Genomic DNA, 14479 nt, shown 5'->3' with positions numbered 1-14479 from the left:
AGGCTTCTGCACCACCACCACCAGCACTGGTTTGTACTATCTGTGCTCCTCACACTGTCCCCCATCCCTTCTGCAGTGTGCATCCCGACCTCCAGCCCGGAGATGGACCCAACGCAGCTGTTCTGTCGCCGCCCTTTTTCTGACCGCCCGCTCTTTCCTCAGGTCTGCACCCCTCACTCTTCTGCACAACCTCCCGGGAGTCCCCTCCCGGCCCATGCCCCCTCTACCCTTGCCCATGAACGAGGCACATGGGCCCAGAGATGCTAGTAGGCCCCGGCGGCGCCGGCAAGCGGGCGGCTAGGTGGGGGGCGTCTTCTTTCTCCTCCGCCTCTTCCCGCCGTCGTTTCTGCCCTCCTCCCCGCCCGCCTCCGGCTCAGGAGATGCTGCTGCAGGCGGTGGAGGGGGGGCTCCTCCCTGCGTCAGGAGGTGCGGCTCCCCCGGCCCGCCACCGCCCTCCCCCTTCCTCTCCCCCCGCCGCTTTTATGTCTGTCTTTAAACGTCGCCGCCGCAGTCAGGGCTGGGCACGTGTGCGCGCCGTCGCCGTCTGCCCGCCGCTGAGCCCCACGCCCGCGTAGCGCCGCTCGCTGCCCCGCGCGGGCACCCGGCTCCTTCCCGCTGCCGGCGGGCGGAGGAGGTAAGGCGGCGGCGCCCGTCGGACGTAGGGGCCCCGCGGAGCCGCGCCCGCGGCCGGTGCGGCGGAGGGCGGCGGGAGTGTCGGTCGCGGCCGTCCTGAGTCTGTGCCGTCGGGCGGGGAGCAGGGAGCGGGGAGCGGAGCGGGATGCCCTGCTCTCGATGCCCGCTTTCCTGCAGCCCCGCGAGCAGAGAGCCGGCCCCTCGGGAGACAATAGCGGGCGCCCGCATGTGTTTGAACTCAGCGGTGGGTTGCACGGATGTACGGTGCGCTTTTTCTTCCTTTTTTTTTTTTTTTTCTTTTTTTTTTTTTTTCTTTACTCTGGCTGGGGATATACGTTCTTTTCCTACCACGAGTGACAAAAAAAAAAAAAATATTCATTCATTCCTTTATCACCCGCATGTGACGTATACACCACCTCCAGCGCGAGTTTGAGTAGCAGAAGCGGGGCGAGGGCGGATGCATGGCAAGAGTCCGCTGCGTTCTGCGAGCTGCTGCCGCCGGGCTCCGGCAGATGCGGGGCAGAGATGTGTCAGTCGCACCCATCCCCTCCTTGTCCCCTCCGCAGCCTCTTACGCTGCAGGAGCCGGGCGGAGAGGGCTCGGGCCTGGCTGCGCAGCGCTGTTGCCGCTGAGCATCGGGCGTCGCCCGCAGAGAGGGCGCGGAACCTACCAGCGCTGCCTGCATCCCGCATCCCCCGGCCGCGGTGGCCGGAGCAGCACGGCAGGCACAGGACCGGCGCGCCCCGGTGTCAGCCATGTTTGGGTGGGTATGGTAATGAGGACCTTTTCTCAACCTCCATGCGTCTGGGAGGTATATTGTGTTGGGGCTTGTAATGACTGCAGCCCTCTGCAATATCCACAGCGTGACAGATTGATGTCTGCACTTCTCATCTAAGTTTTAAAATCTCATCTCTTTTCTTATTAAACCTTTTAATTTCCCATGCCCACATTTGCATTAGGGTAAACTGGAATTTCATTGCAATGCTTTGCTTTTGTGGTGGAAGTAAATGCGATGCCTGTGCTGTCCCACTGGTTAGCCACTTGAGAGCTTGCAATGGAATTTATTTCAGTAATTTGCACTTTGTTTTATTTTTAAAAGATACTGTAGTCAAGACCTCGTCCTTATCAGCCATTTTATTTTGTCTGTGTGATATTGCTGTGTGTCAAGCTCACTTCCACAGTATTGATTTCTAAGAGAAGCTTAATTATTTTTAAACAGGCATTGTGAATATGGCACTGTTACATCTATAGGATGGAGATCCAAATCTCTGCTCTCCACTCCAAAGAAGAGTATAAATGAAAAAAATAAAAATTTCATGAGTTATCTGATATAATGTTCATATGCACTGGATATATTATCCATCTATGAATCTGGTTTCTCCATTTAATAGAAAATGATAACAATATTCCCATTTTTTTTTCCTATTTAGCATTGTGTTTCTCAGATATACATTATCAATATCTTATTAAAAAGGAAACTTTACCAAATATGTAGGTAGATTATTTTTTTTCTTGGATAATAAGACTGTGATTTACACAGAGACTTTATTAAGACAACATTAGAATTACAGCATGAGTCTGCATTTGCTGCATATAAAAAATTTCATTCGGGCTCAGTTAGGCGCTTCAGATTCAAGAAGAAAGAATTCAATTGGTTTTGATCTATGGATGAAAAACCAAGCCATTTAATTGCTGTTTGGGTGTTCCACCAGTTCAGAAATTGAAGAAGTAAAAGTGCTAAAGCACGTTGAAACTGCTTTTGCGGGCTAAGCTGATTCCTGTTGACCTCTAGTGTCTTGTCATTCTTACAGGTTTTTTTTTTTTTTCTTTCAGGCAAGCAAGCAAAAAAGTAGTAGTGCAGATGAGGATCATATAGTCTGAACGATCTGTCAACTCTTTCCTCTGCTGTACGTTGCAAAAGCCTGTATGCACAAAACTTCTAAAAAGTTGAATTTATCAGAAAAGGAAAAAAAATCATGGGTTATTCAGAAATATATTTGGGGGATAATAGCAAGAAACATGCAATGTACTAATTAAAGCTAATCCTTTTGCTATAAATTACTTTGCTAATATGCACTGGGGGGGGTGGTATGGAATTAAAACTCTAGGGAAGTATTTGTGGTAGGAATCTTCTCAGGAAGACAGAATTTCTTCTACAAACCTCTAGTGCACAACCAAGAGCATCCACAGATTTATGTGTGCAAACCTATGTTCCCACTATTTTCCTCTGCACTTTTCCATTTACATCAAGGAATAATGTTCTTGCTCCAAAATACGGGATATCTGTTGAATTTTTTGGAAGAACAGCTTACTCGTAAACTATATATATCAGCATACAAAAGGTTGTAAAAGAGAACGATGGTAATATTAGAAGCAGCTATTCTATGTGACCTCTAAATTTTCCATTGGTTGCAAAAGAACTTTGGCATATCAGCAGGTGGCATCCCAAAACTTTAGCAACTCTCTTTTTCTTGGAGTAGCCATGCCATTATTACTCAGGAAATGTTCTAGGAAAACATATCAGTGAATAATGATAATTGAACATTATTCTTTCAAACAGCTGGATATTCAAAATCTGACAAGTCCATACAAAATAGGATGAAATAACAATGGTAACTGTTAGAAGAGTTTTTAGGGAGTGAGAATAATTGGGCTGAGGTTCCCAGAACCCTGAATTGAAACAGAGCTCCTTGTTCTTATCGTTCACTCTGCGACTAGCAGTTCCTTATTTGCTGTATGGAAAAGAGAAAAGAACAAGGCTGTATAGTGCTTGTGTACAGCGAGGCCTTGAATCTAGTTCATGGTGCCAGTGGTCTTTTTTCCCACTTTGGGAAAACTGACTTTTGCTGCTGGCAAATGATATTACTATTTCAAGTGCCAAAAACGTATACTGCAATGCTAATGATTCAGCATACTCTTATGCTAAAATGAGGAAGGGATGAGAAATTGGAATAGGGACTTTATAGTTTTGGATTTTCTATAATGGAGTTGAGATCAAATATTTTATTTTTAAATTCAGGGATTTACTCTAGCCTAATTTGAAAGCATGATTCATATCATTAAATAAAACATTCTGTTTTGAGGACAAGCAGCATTTCTGATAACATACAGTTTACATATATATATATATTATAGTTTATGTATAGAAAGGCAAAGAAGTAAACAGTTTTTTTTTCCCAGGTACAACTTGCTTTACTTATTAATCCATTCAGATGCACAGGAGGCAAAATGTCTAACTTTCAGTACTTGATTTTTGTAACTTAAATAACTTCAGTTCTTGAATTAATTATTTAAGATATTTTCATTTCCTCTCCCATCTCAGAAGTGTGTAATAAGATTTTATAAAAATCATGGTTGTGTTGTGACTTATATGGTGAATTTAGAAAATAGAGATTTTGTTTCACATTGTCAACAGTTATGACTATCATACTTTACCAGTTAACAGTCGATACTTTCAGAATTGTTAGCATTACTTCATGCAAGTTCAGCTGGAAGAGTGGTAGCTACTACATTTGATATTTCAGTACACCTATCAGGATAAGTGGTAGTTTTCACCATCTGAATAGAAAATTACAGAGAGTGTGCCCTGCAATTCTGTTAAGTATTGCAGTGGGGTTGATTGAAAAGAAAATACTTAGAAACTTACGAAAATTGATAAACTACTGTAGGACCAATTAAGTTCAGAGATTGCAAGCAATATAAAGAAAAAAATGATGTTCAAGAGGTGTAGGTTGTAACCTTCTCTCTCAGATATTTCTCTTCACCCAGTGATGCTGATGAAATTGAACAATTCTGAGAAGGAAATCTTACTTTTGCTGTTAAGATATTGTATTTTCTTCTGACTGTAGAAAACATTTTCCAGTAACTGGAGGAGACTAGTCTGGAAAAGAAATTGTTGGCGAATTCTTGGTGTACAACAGGAAGAACATTTTGTAGGAACTAAGAACAAATTTCCCAGTGATACTAAGCAGACCCAGTGTCACTGAAGTCTGTAACTACCCATACTTACATCAGGTCTGAATTTAATCTTGTGTATTTAAATACTTCTGCTATAGTCTAAATGATTTAACTTTATGGACACCAGAAACAAACAAACAAAAAGTGTAATGTACGTTAGCATGCCCCAGAATCACTAAAGAATGCAGATAAATGTAACTTTCATTCCACAGAATATAGTCATCTTTCATTGTGATTGAGTTAGATAGCCTTTGGTTCTGTTTCTACTGCTAACGAGCTGCATTAAACCAGCTAGGGCAAAGTGCTAGATCATGTAATTCATACTGAAGAGCAGAATAATGACTCCTGGAGTGGATAGATCAAATGGACTTGACTAGGCAAAAAGACTGTGGTGCAGAAGTCACAGTGCTGCATTGCAACACTGATTCAGTTTGCTAAGTGCATACTGTAAGCTGGTGTAACTCTTGCTGAAATAATTATCTGTTCACAGATTCTCCAGCAATAACCATTCTTCACGAGTTCAGTACTCCCACAAAGCCTGCTTTGTTCCTGCAGTATTCTTTTTCTCTTACTTAAGTATTATCCCATCCTGTTGGCACCAGTTACCCGATTTCTTATTGCGGACTCGCAGTAATCTTTGGCTCCTAAAACGTAGTCTTTCATTTTTTGTATTGGTTGTAGACTTCATATTCAAGGTGCATTTTGTTTCATCTTCATCATTTTTGCATGTAGTTCTCATCCATTAAATTTGATGTATGTTTCAGTCAAGATCTTTTCTGAATTTCTGGTGTAGTGAGAATCCTGACTTTCTGTTTTGTGTCTTCTGCTGAATCATGATGGTCAGGGTGGAGATCTAGTCAGAACAGGCAGTTTTGCTAAGCTTTTGATACTTAGCTGGTGCCCTGTGCTCTCACAATCTATGTTCAAATCAAATCAAAGATTAAAGTAACTTGAACTTGTTGCAGCTCAATATTGCATTTTGCTACCCCTAGGGTAGCATGTTAGTATGTTGACTGCTTCATCAGAGAAGATCAATGAGCTCTGAAGAAATTAGCGTTAATATTTTTCTCCCTGCCTTTAATGGCAAACACTGAACTTAAAAAGGTATCCATTATTTCCTTTTCTCAACTTTTATGATGTTACAGCAGCATATTATAACTTCTAAATTTTGTTTGCATGAGCTTTCTTGATATCCTTTAGTGAAGTACAGACACTTTTTTCCTTCTAGCTTAGACAAAGATTGAAACCATTTTTTATCAAAGAAGATTTGAGGATTATTTTGTCATTTGTTAAAATCTGAGTGTAGTTAAATCTACTGAGTTGCTATATTTTGATTACAGCTAACCCTACTGCAGTTCCTTTACTAGAGAATACATTTAAGGAATATTAGGAGAAAATGTTATGAAGCAAATGTTTCTGAATGGGTGTTTTTGTGCTTTAGCGGACAAACTTGTCTCAAGTCCTGATGCAAATGCCTGCAATTTGGTCAGCTGAGTCTGCCTTTCTTATCTCCCTGAGCCAGCAGAACAAAATTTGGATTTGAACCTGAATTAAAAGTTGTATAGAGAGCTCAGATCTGCTGAGGAGCTAATTTGGATCTGAATTTTGTATCGCAGTGGATCATTGTTGCTTAATTTGCTAATAATATGGCATTCTAATCAGGTTGCTTTCCCTCTGCATGCTGGTGCGTTTAGGCTTGATTCTTCTTCCATGAAGGAAAATAACAAAATTCCCACTGTCTTAGAAGGAAAGCTTGATTCTGCAGTTTTCTTGATGTGGCAGAAAAGTCCTTCTATCTTTCAGTACCAGAAAAAAGTATAAATTTTAACATATCAAGGCCGATACAAATAAGACATCTTAAATATCTAGTTAGGTTGATTTGGCAACTTATTTCCAAAAACTTTATTTATGCCAATTCAGATTTTTGAACCCTGGTAATCTTCAGCAACTTCTGTTAAATTTTCTCAAACAGTAGAGGCAGTTGTCGTCAATTTAAGATTAACTTTAGGTTTTTGAAGTGGTATTTTACATGACAAAAAGGATAGCATCTTTCTTTGCTGTTTTAAATTGTGAAAAAGTCCAGAGAAAAATGGTGGTATCCAGTACATGTAAAGTTTCCCTTAGTGTTTTCATTTAATGCATGATATCAGTTAAATTACGAAAAGGATGAGTTATACTGCTCAGAAACAAGAATGAAATCAGCTATCTAATTCCATGAGGTAGATCTGAAATAGGAAAAAGAACAAAACAAACAAAACAAAATAACACAAAAAAACCCCCACAAGAAATAGCTTTAATAGCTAATAATTTAATTTAAATAGCTAAGTTGTGTTGTGTTTTTGGCATTTTACTTTTAAATGCACTGTGCTGGTAATGGTGTTGTATAGTAATATTTTACCATACATGGCAAGATTTAAGACTTAGGGCTTAAAATGATGACAGTAATGCCTGAATCTGATACCAAATTCTGTAGTTTGTTGGTAAATGTGGTGGTTTTATTTATCTTGGTAGAGTACTTTGGAGATACTTCGGGGAGACAGTCTGTAGTGCTTTATTACTTATACAAGTCTATATAGAAGATAGCTAGAAGTGGAATTCGAAGAGCAGTTTAACAGAATTTGGCTTTATGTTTCTTAATTATGTCTTGATCATAATCAAGAACTCCAGCTCTGTACTTGACAAGAGCCAAGTTATTTGGGAACTTAAAATGGTATTTTATAGGTAGGAATTGTATTTTATAAAATAAAGTTTATTCTTCTTGATTATCCAGCTCAGCCATTGGGTGATTTTTACTGGTTGTCTTCTCATTCAGCGTGGGAGCATTCATATCTGTACTCTGCTGGGGCTGAGTAGTTTGGAGTTTACTTTCTGTGCAGGTTGATTAGAGAAAGAGGGTTTTGTGCAAGTCTCCTGGAGTGTGTTCGAAGAGGGCCCAGCACAACATTAGAGCCCTTGAACAAATCAACTGAGACCACATTTTGACAAAGTGCACCTGATGGTAGTGTCTGCTGAGGTAGGACTGTGTTTGGTTTAGTGTGAACTTTTAGTACAGAAAGCAAGTCGTAAAGTCTGAATCCACCTGTGGATTTGTGATGTATCCTGAAGGACTTTAGCAGTGTACTCTCTGATGCAGTCTAGCTGGTGATACATATTCAGTTAGCAAACCAGTGCTATTGAAAACGAACATTGTCCCACTAGCCTGCCGAGCATGCCTCCAGCATTTTCTCAGATATTGCAAACCTGTACTGTGATATTACTATTGATAACAGCCAGCTTAATGGAAGGTTAATGAAAGGAAACTTAATATGATATTATGCTAGGAATAACAGTATCAGGCCCAGTGTATTTTGAAGTGTAGCAATGCAGTGTTTAATGCATGAGAGGACAGGCAGAATGATGCAATTTCTGTTGGCATTGACTCATCTAGGAGAGCAGCAGATAAATCATACTGCTACCCTGCAAGTTATTATATCCAAAGTACCTTTATAGATGTGACCTTCTAAAATATTTTAATAAATACTGATAAATGGCTGCTTCTTACAACTCAAAAAGGATTTTGGACATACAGACAAATTTTGATGTAGATTTACTTCTGCAACTTTTATATAAAGAACAGAGATAAAATTGTTTCATTTTAACTTTCTACTGCCCAATGTTGTTACTAATTAATGAAACTGAGAAGCTGCATTAATTTACATCAATGAAAAGAAAGGAGAAGTTTGGAAAGTGAATAGAAGTAGCAGTTGAAGTAACAGATACTGTGGCTTGTAATCCCAAAGCTCAATTAGGATAAATGCTTCAATTGATGTATTACTGGTGTTTGCATCCTGTGTCTACCTAAACGTCAGTCGCAGCTATAACTGCTGAAGATTGACTAGAATAGAACAGAGTTTTTTGAAGAGTTTGCAACCTAAAAGGTGAAATAGATAAAGTTGCTTTCCCCTTTACACTGTTCTGTACTCTCCTACTCTTACACTTATTTATTTTGAAGAGCTAGTTTCAGAGACAAAACAAAGCCTGCTACTAGGACCACCACATGTTAGAAGGAAGATTTATAGGAACTTGAACCCCTTCAGCATCAGTGGTGAGCTGTGAATCAGATCACAAACCAGCTCTGCTGTGCTTGAGAAATATGGATGTGTGCCCATAAGTGAAGTTGGTGAGAAGAGGTAGTGACAGAGGGAGAGGGAAGGTAAGAAGGCAGTGTCAAGAATCTGGGGAATGAATGGAAGGAGATTACAGTGGAGTTCAGTAGGCAACTGGAGTGAAGTTCAGCTTCAAAATCCTAGGAAACTATCAAAAAGTTAATTATCCTATCAGACCCAAGGCTGATAATAGCACTTGTGCTCACAGAGGTTTTAATGCTGTTTTTCTGAGTGTCTGCTGGATAAGCTGTGGGCTGCATTCCAGTGGCTTAACTGCTTTCTTTGTGACCTGTCACTAGGCACTGAAGCACTCTTGAGGTCTCAATTATTGTGCTGTCAGTCCAGTAATAGTATGAACAGTTCTCAGCTCTATGTGAGTTCCACACACTATAGTACAATCTTCATCTTATGGACCAGATATTGTAACAAGTTCATATGCAAAATCTGAAAGTTTGCATGTATCTTCTAGGAATTTCTGATTCTCATCAGTCAGGAGTTTTGATTAGACTCTGTGTGGAAATCTAGTCCTGCTTTAAGGTTTTCAAGAAGCTTAACACATAATCTAAATCCCTTTTAAGACTCTTAATTGTGCAGATGATTTTGTACGTATCAGTTTTGTCCCATGTGAATAGAAGAGAATTTCTGAGTTCCTTGAAAAAAAATTCCTACCCAAATTCCTGCCTTCAGCATGGCAGCTGGAAGGAAGTCCATCAGAGTGTTAAAGAAAAGCATATATTTAAATGCAGGTTTTTTGTTTATGTTATTCTCTGTACATGCACATTTGAAACAGTAGGCTTTTTCAATGGGTTTGGTAACAGCTTCTTAAATGTTTTATATATGTTTAGTTACTTCCTTTTTTCCAAGAAAGTATCTAAAGCATGAAAGCTCAGAAGAGATGACGCTCTCTCCTTTGAAAATATGATTGTGGTTGTGTATTCCTAGATAAAGAATAAATAAGTCTCCCTTGCTTTTGAAGTCCTGAGTTTGTCCTATACATCAACATCTTAATTGCTGTATGACTTTCAGAAATGGTCCCCAAACATTAATGTACTTTGCTTAAATTGTTTTTTTTAATAAACTCAACAGTTCCAGTAGAGCTTCTAAGTCATGAAAGAAATGGAGCTGGTCACCTAAATTGTCTGCAAAGTACACGCCCTGTTATGTCTAGTAAAAAGAATCTGATTATGCTTTCAGATTGAAATACAAGCAATTGGCCTATCAGTCTTTAGGAAACAGATGAAAAAAAAACAATAATAATAATTAAAAAAAAACCTTCAGCAAGTGAATGAAATGCATTTTATATGAAAGCTTAGGACCGAAATGTGAATTTATGTCCAACAATGTAAAAGCAATTTAATATCTTTCTTCTCTTTATTTTTTTTTTCTCTTCTCAGACCTTGCAGATAAGGGAAATTGAGTAAACCAGAGCATACAATTACTAAATTAAGTTCTGCATTGTATAATAATATTCTTTTTTTTTTTTCTTCTTTTATTTCCTCACAGATACTTTCAGTAGAACAAACATTCAGAAACAGAGAAGTCCTTACTTTTGATTCCCTGCTTTCGAGGACTCAGGCAGCATCTTTATTCTATTTCTGCAAAGTTTTTTGCCTAGCAGAGGGAGAGCTTTCTTCAGCACTTCTCCATCTGTCCCAGCCAAACTTGACTTCTGTATTTTTCTCACATTACAAATGCCTAAAAACAGCAAGGTAGTGAAAAGAGACCTAGATGATGAGGTCATTGAGTCAGTTAAGGACCTTCTCTCTAATGAAGACTCTTCAGATGATGCCTTTAAGAAGAGTGAGCTGATGGTTGGTGATCAGGAAGAAAAAGATGTGGATGTTGAAGAAGGTTCAGATGTGGAAGACGAAAGACCTGCTTGGAATAGCAAACTCCAGTATATTCTGGCACAAGTTGGATTTTCGGTAGGATTAGGGAATGTGTGGCGATTCCCATATCTGTGTCAGAAAAATGGTGGAGGTAAGTTTTGTGATAGCGGTAGCTAAATGATGAAGCTAGCCTTTAAGATTAAGGTTAGCACAGATACAGTAACACCTACTGCAACATGTCAGATTTTTCTTTTAATTTCTACCAGACCTTTTGAGGAAAAATCCATGTTCTCATTATTTAGTGAGACAAATCTGCTGGAGTAAGTAGCAGATAATTATAAGATACCATTTTCTTATTTTGAGGCAGAAAGTGTCTTACAGCTCTTGGGACTTTCTTATTGGTTAACCAAAACCCTGCTAGGTCTTTCTGGAGATGATGCATTATTTAGAACCTGGTTATTATTGTGCTAAAGTGTTGTTTATAGTACTTGGGTAATAAATCGAAGCATTAAATCTACTTCCACTTTAAGGACCAAAGCAGTATTCGGTCTTTACTATTTAGCTTCAGAGCTTTGCTTTTTGATTACCTTTAACTCTTAGTTCTCTATTTACTTCCGGTAAATTAGCAAGTGAATTTTTTTTTAACTGATAATGATTAATTTACATCATAAAATTTACATTAATGGAGTGTATCTGTTTTATGCTGTTACATAGTTTTATTTTCCTAAATATTTTACCTTTCACTTAAAACATTATTTATTAGCTGTTCACTTATAGTCTTGAGTATAGAAGAAAGTAGGTGGCTAGAGGCCTTCCTCTAGGATTAGTATTTTATCCTATTCTGTACTGTACTCTGCTATACAACATTAATGTTCATTCTATCATAGCTGAATTTGAAACAAAACATAGTTTTTATGATACAAAAACTGAATCCATGGTATAGAACATAAAATGAAGAATAACATGTAATTCATACTGGATTCCAAAGGCTGAATGGCAAAACTGATGCAAATGAGAAGTAGAGAATTTAGCCTAGAGTGTAATCAGCATATAATTCTCCATTTTCTCTTATTCAGTTTAAAAGCTAAAATGGGAGACTTCTACTTTCACGTCTTCCATCTCCAGGATAAAGTGTAAATTCTTTTATATTTGTTTAGTGCAGTAATTTTTTTTCACACTTTTTTTTTTTTTTTAACTTCCTTTTCTCTTCTTAATTCTGGAGGGAAAGTTGTATGGTCTGTATGGAAGATAAAATTTTCTTGATCTGTAACTGTGATGTTAACTGAGAAAACAAGTTGTATGTAGTTTCCCAAAAAAAACCAACACAGGTTTTCAATGAAACACAATGTCATCTGGCTTACTAGATAACTTAGAATCAGTCATGAATCACTATTAGTTGAAAAATAAATACTTTTATTAAATAATTCTAGAGCAAACTGATACTAGTTGAAGTTGTAGCTATTAAAATGTTTATATTCTAGATAATTTCATTGTAATGATCAGTCAAGCTCAAGACTAATGCATTGCAACAGTTTGAAGTTATGAATTTAATTTGGTTGCTAATTTTGCAAGACAGAGGAAAGCAAGTGATGATTAAAGCTAAGGCTTCCTTGGCTTTCACTCTTTGGTCTCTCCCAGAGAATGTTTATTGTAAGAGGGGATCAAAGAAGCTAGTATGCAGCTGTAATGGACTTCAACGTCACAAGGGATGTAGCTGTAACACAGCAAGTATTAAAAGAATTTGAGGCTCTAGTGGTGTGCATTTACTTTACTCAGAGGAGTTCTAGGATCAATGAGTAAGGGTCTGAGAGTATTCAGAGGGACCTGATTATAAGTCTTTGACTCCTTCACTATTCGCACTAGAGATCCACCTTCTCCCTGGTAGGCAAAACCCTGTCTCCTCTATTGCAGCCTACGGATTAAAAAGCTGATTATTCCTCAATGACTCACAAAGGTAATTTGCATCAGAAATGCGTATACTCAAACTAAATTAAAAAGTTTTTTATATTAACCATTTTTACGCTATAAAACTTATTTATTGCTATCTGAGAACAAATATGTGTGGTTTTTCAGATATACACCATTTCTGTATAAAAACTTCATCACGGAATTTCAGGAATAAATGTCAAGTTAGACACTTAGAAAGTAAAACAAATTGATATAGCAATTTAGCTGTAATTCTGTCTTTTAATTCATGTTGCACTTGGAGCAAAAGACAATAAGTAACAAAACAAATTTTGTAATAATTCTGATAGAAAATTAACTATTCAGGGTAGACCATATCACATGCTGGTGAAAACTAGCAAAATTTCAAGGAGTTCACAATGTTTTCTGTCATCTGGGGATGTAGCCAATGTGAATAGAAGAAAAATAATTAACAGCATGATAACAACTCATAGTTTTTTAAACACTGGCACGGGTTTTTGTCTTTCAATATTTAATTATATTCAGAGTGAAGTTATGTAAGATAGGAGAGCTGATGTAACAGCTGATACCACCATGCAGGGGGATTCTCCCTCATAGTCCACTCAGTTTGCCCTTGCACCTGGCTTCAGTCCTGCTGTCTTCTTTCCTTGTTTTTGATGTCTATGAGATTCTGTGGATTCAGTTGGAACCTGAAGCTGTTCAATCCATTTGTCTGAGAATATGTCCTAATCACAACGTCTGGACTGTTTGAGTGAGAAAGGAGTTTCTGAAGTTTGGGATATTCAGAGAAGAGCAAATTGTTTAAAATAAACTGAAAGAGGGATCTGGAAGACCTTAACCCAGATCATTAGCATGCTCACTTTTTTTTTTAATTCATATTTTGTTCTCTGATAGTGCCCTTTATTCCTTAGTTGATGATATTTTAATACTTTGACTTATCTCAAAACTGAGATGATTCTTTCCTGCCTGTGAAGTCATGCTGTCTTTAGTGTCCTGTTGTGGACAAGTGACCCTGGTCTTCATATTTATTCAAAGATAATGTCTTCTATTCATTTTCATGGGAGCCACAACAGAGACGAAGAACACAATAACACTATTTGTTAGAGCAAATCCTCAGGTACTAAACACTGTTTTTTAATATAGTCACCACCTTAGAGATGCATTTTTACCAGTGATGAACAAGAGCCTGCGTGCCATGCTCTTAAAAATCTGTATGGTCATCCAGAACGTGGTTTGTTTTTCACATCTCTGTCACCACAGCTGAAACACAACACTCACCCACCACTGTATTCACATCCACTATTTGATCTCTCTAAACTCTTAGCAAGCATCAAAGAGTGTCAATGGATGTCATTTTTTTCATATGGCAGAACTCAGTGAGACACCTTTGCTTCATATGCAACAAAAACAAGTAAACAAAAGATAAACATATAAAAGATGTGACTAGCATTAGAAAATCTATAGCAGATTAATTACCAGTGCATTTTGAAGAGAGTGACGTGAGTGAAATCGTATCAGGAGATTACATAGTTAAGGAGTCTAGATTTTGTACTGAAATATCAACAGATTGAACAGTTTTATTCTGTGAGCTCATGAAAAACAAAGCAACTCTTCTTGAGAACTACTGAGGAAATAACATGTGAACTCTTAAAGACTCAGCAGTGACTGGATATTTTAGTCTCATTGTTAAATTTTAGAGGAATGGGAACAAAGCAAGTACTCTCTTGTATTTCCAACACTGATACACTCAGCAGCTATGTTACTTAGCTTTTTATCAATAATGTGTAATCAGTGGTTTGTGAATTCTTAATTTTCACTGTATCGTCAGGCTCATGAAATTTAGTTTTATCTTACTCAGTGCACTGAAAAAGTCTGATTTTTAATTTGCAAGTTTATTTTTTCATTAGCACTGATTGGCTAAGGGGAACTAAACGCAGTTCTGTAAATAGGCACAAATACTAAATCTATGTAAGACTACTGACAGGAACA

General features: G+C 38.3%; 1 protein-coding gene across 2 annotated transcripts in view; it reads left to right on the top strand.

Moving 5' to 3' along the window:
* The first annotated feature begins 507 nt into the window (after positions 1-507).
* Positions 508-14479, top strand: part of SLC6A15 (solute carrier family 6 member 15) — a 34584-nt gene continuing 20612 nt past the window's right edge. Inside the window, exons 1-2 of one of the 2 annotated variants that reach the window (XM_085222158.1) lie at positions 508-634; positions 10239-10715. In XM_085222158.1, coding sequence (XP_085078284.1) covers positions 10427-10715 — 289 coding nt within the window. In that variant the 5' untranslated portion in view covers positions 508-634; positions 10239-10426. Of the gene's footprint in view, positions 635-7481; positions 7604-10238; positions 10716-14479 lie in introns of those variants that run through there. The other variant, XM_085222163.1, reaches the window with a different exon arrangement.

The sequence above is a fragment of the Meleagris gallopavo genome, chromosome 1, assembly GCF_905368555.1.
Source record: "Meleagris gallopavo chromosome 1, MGAL_WU_HG_1.1, whole genome shotgun sequence".
NCBI classification, from domain to species: domain Eukaryota; kingdom Metazoa; phylum Chordata; class Aves; order Galliformes; family Phasianidae; genus Meleagris; species Meleagris gallopavo.
This window is presented reverse-complemented; position numbering and strand designations above follow the sequence as displayed.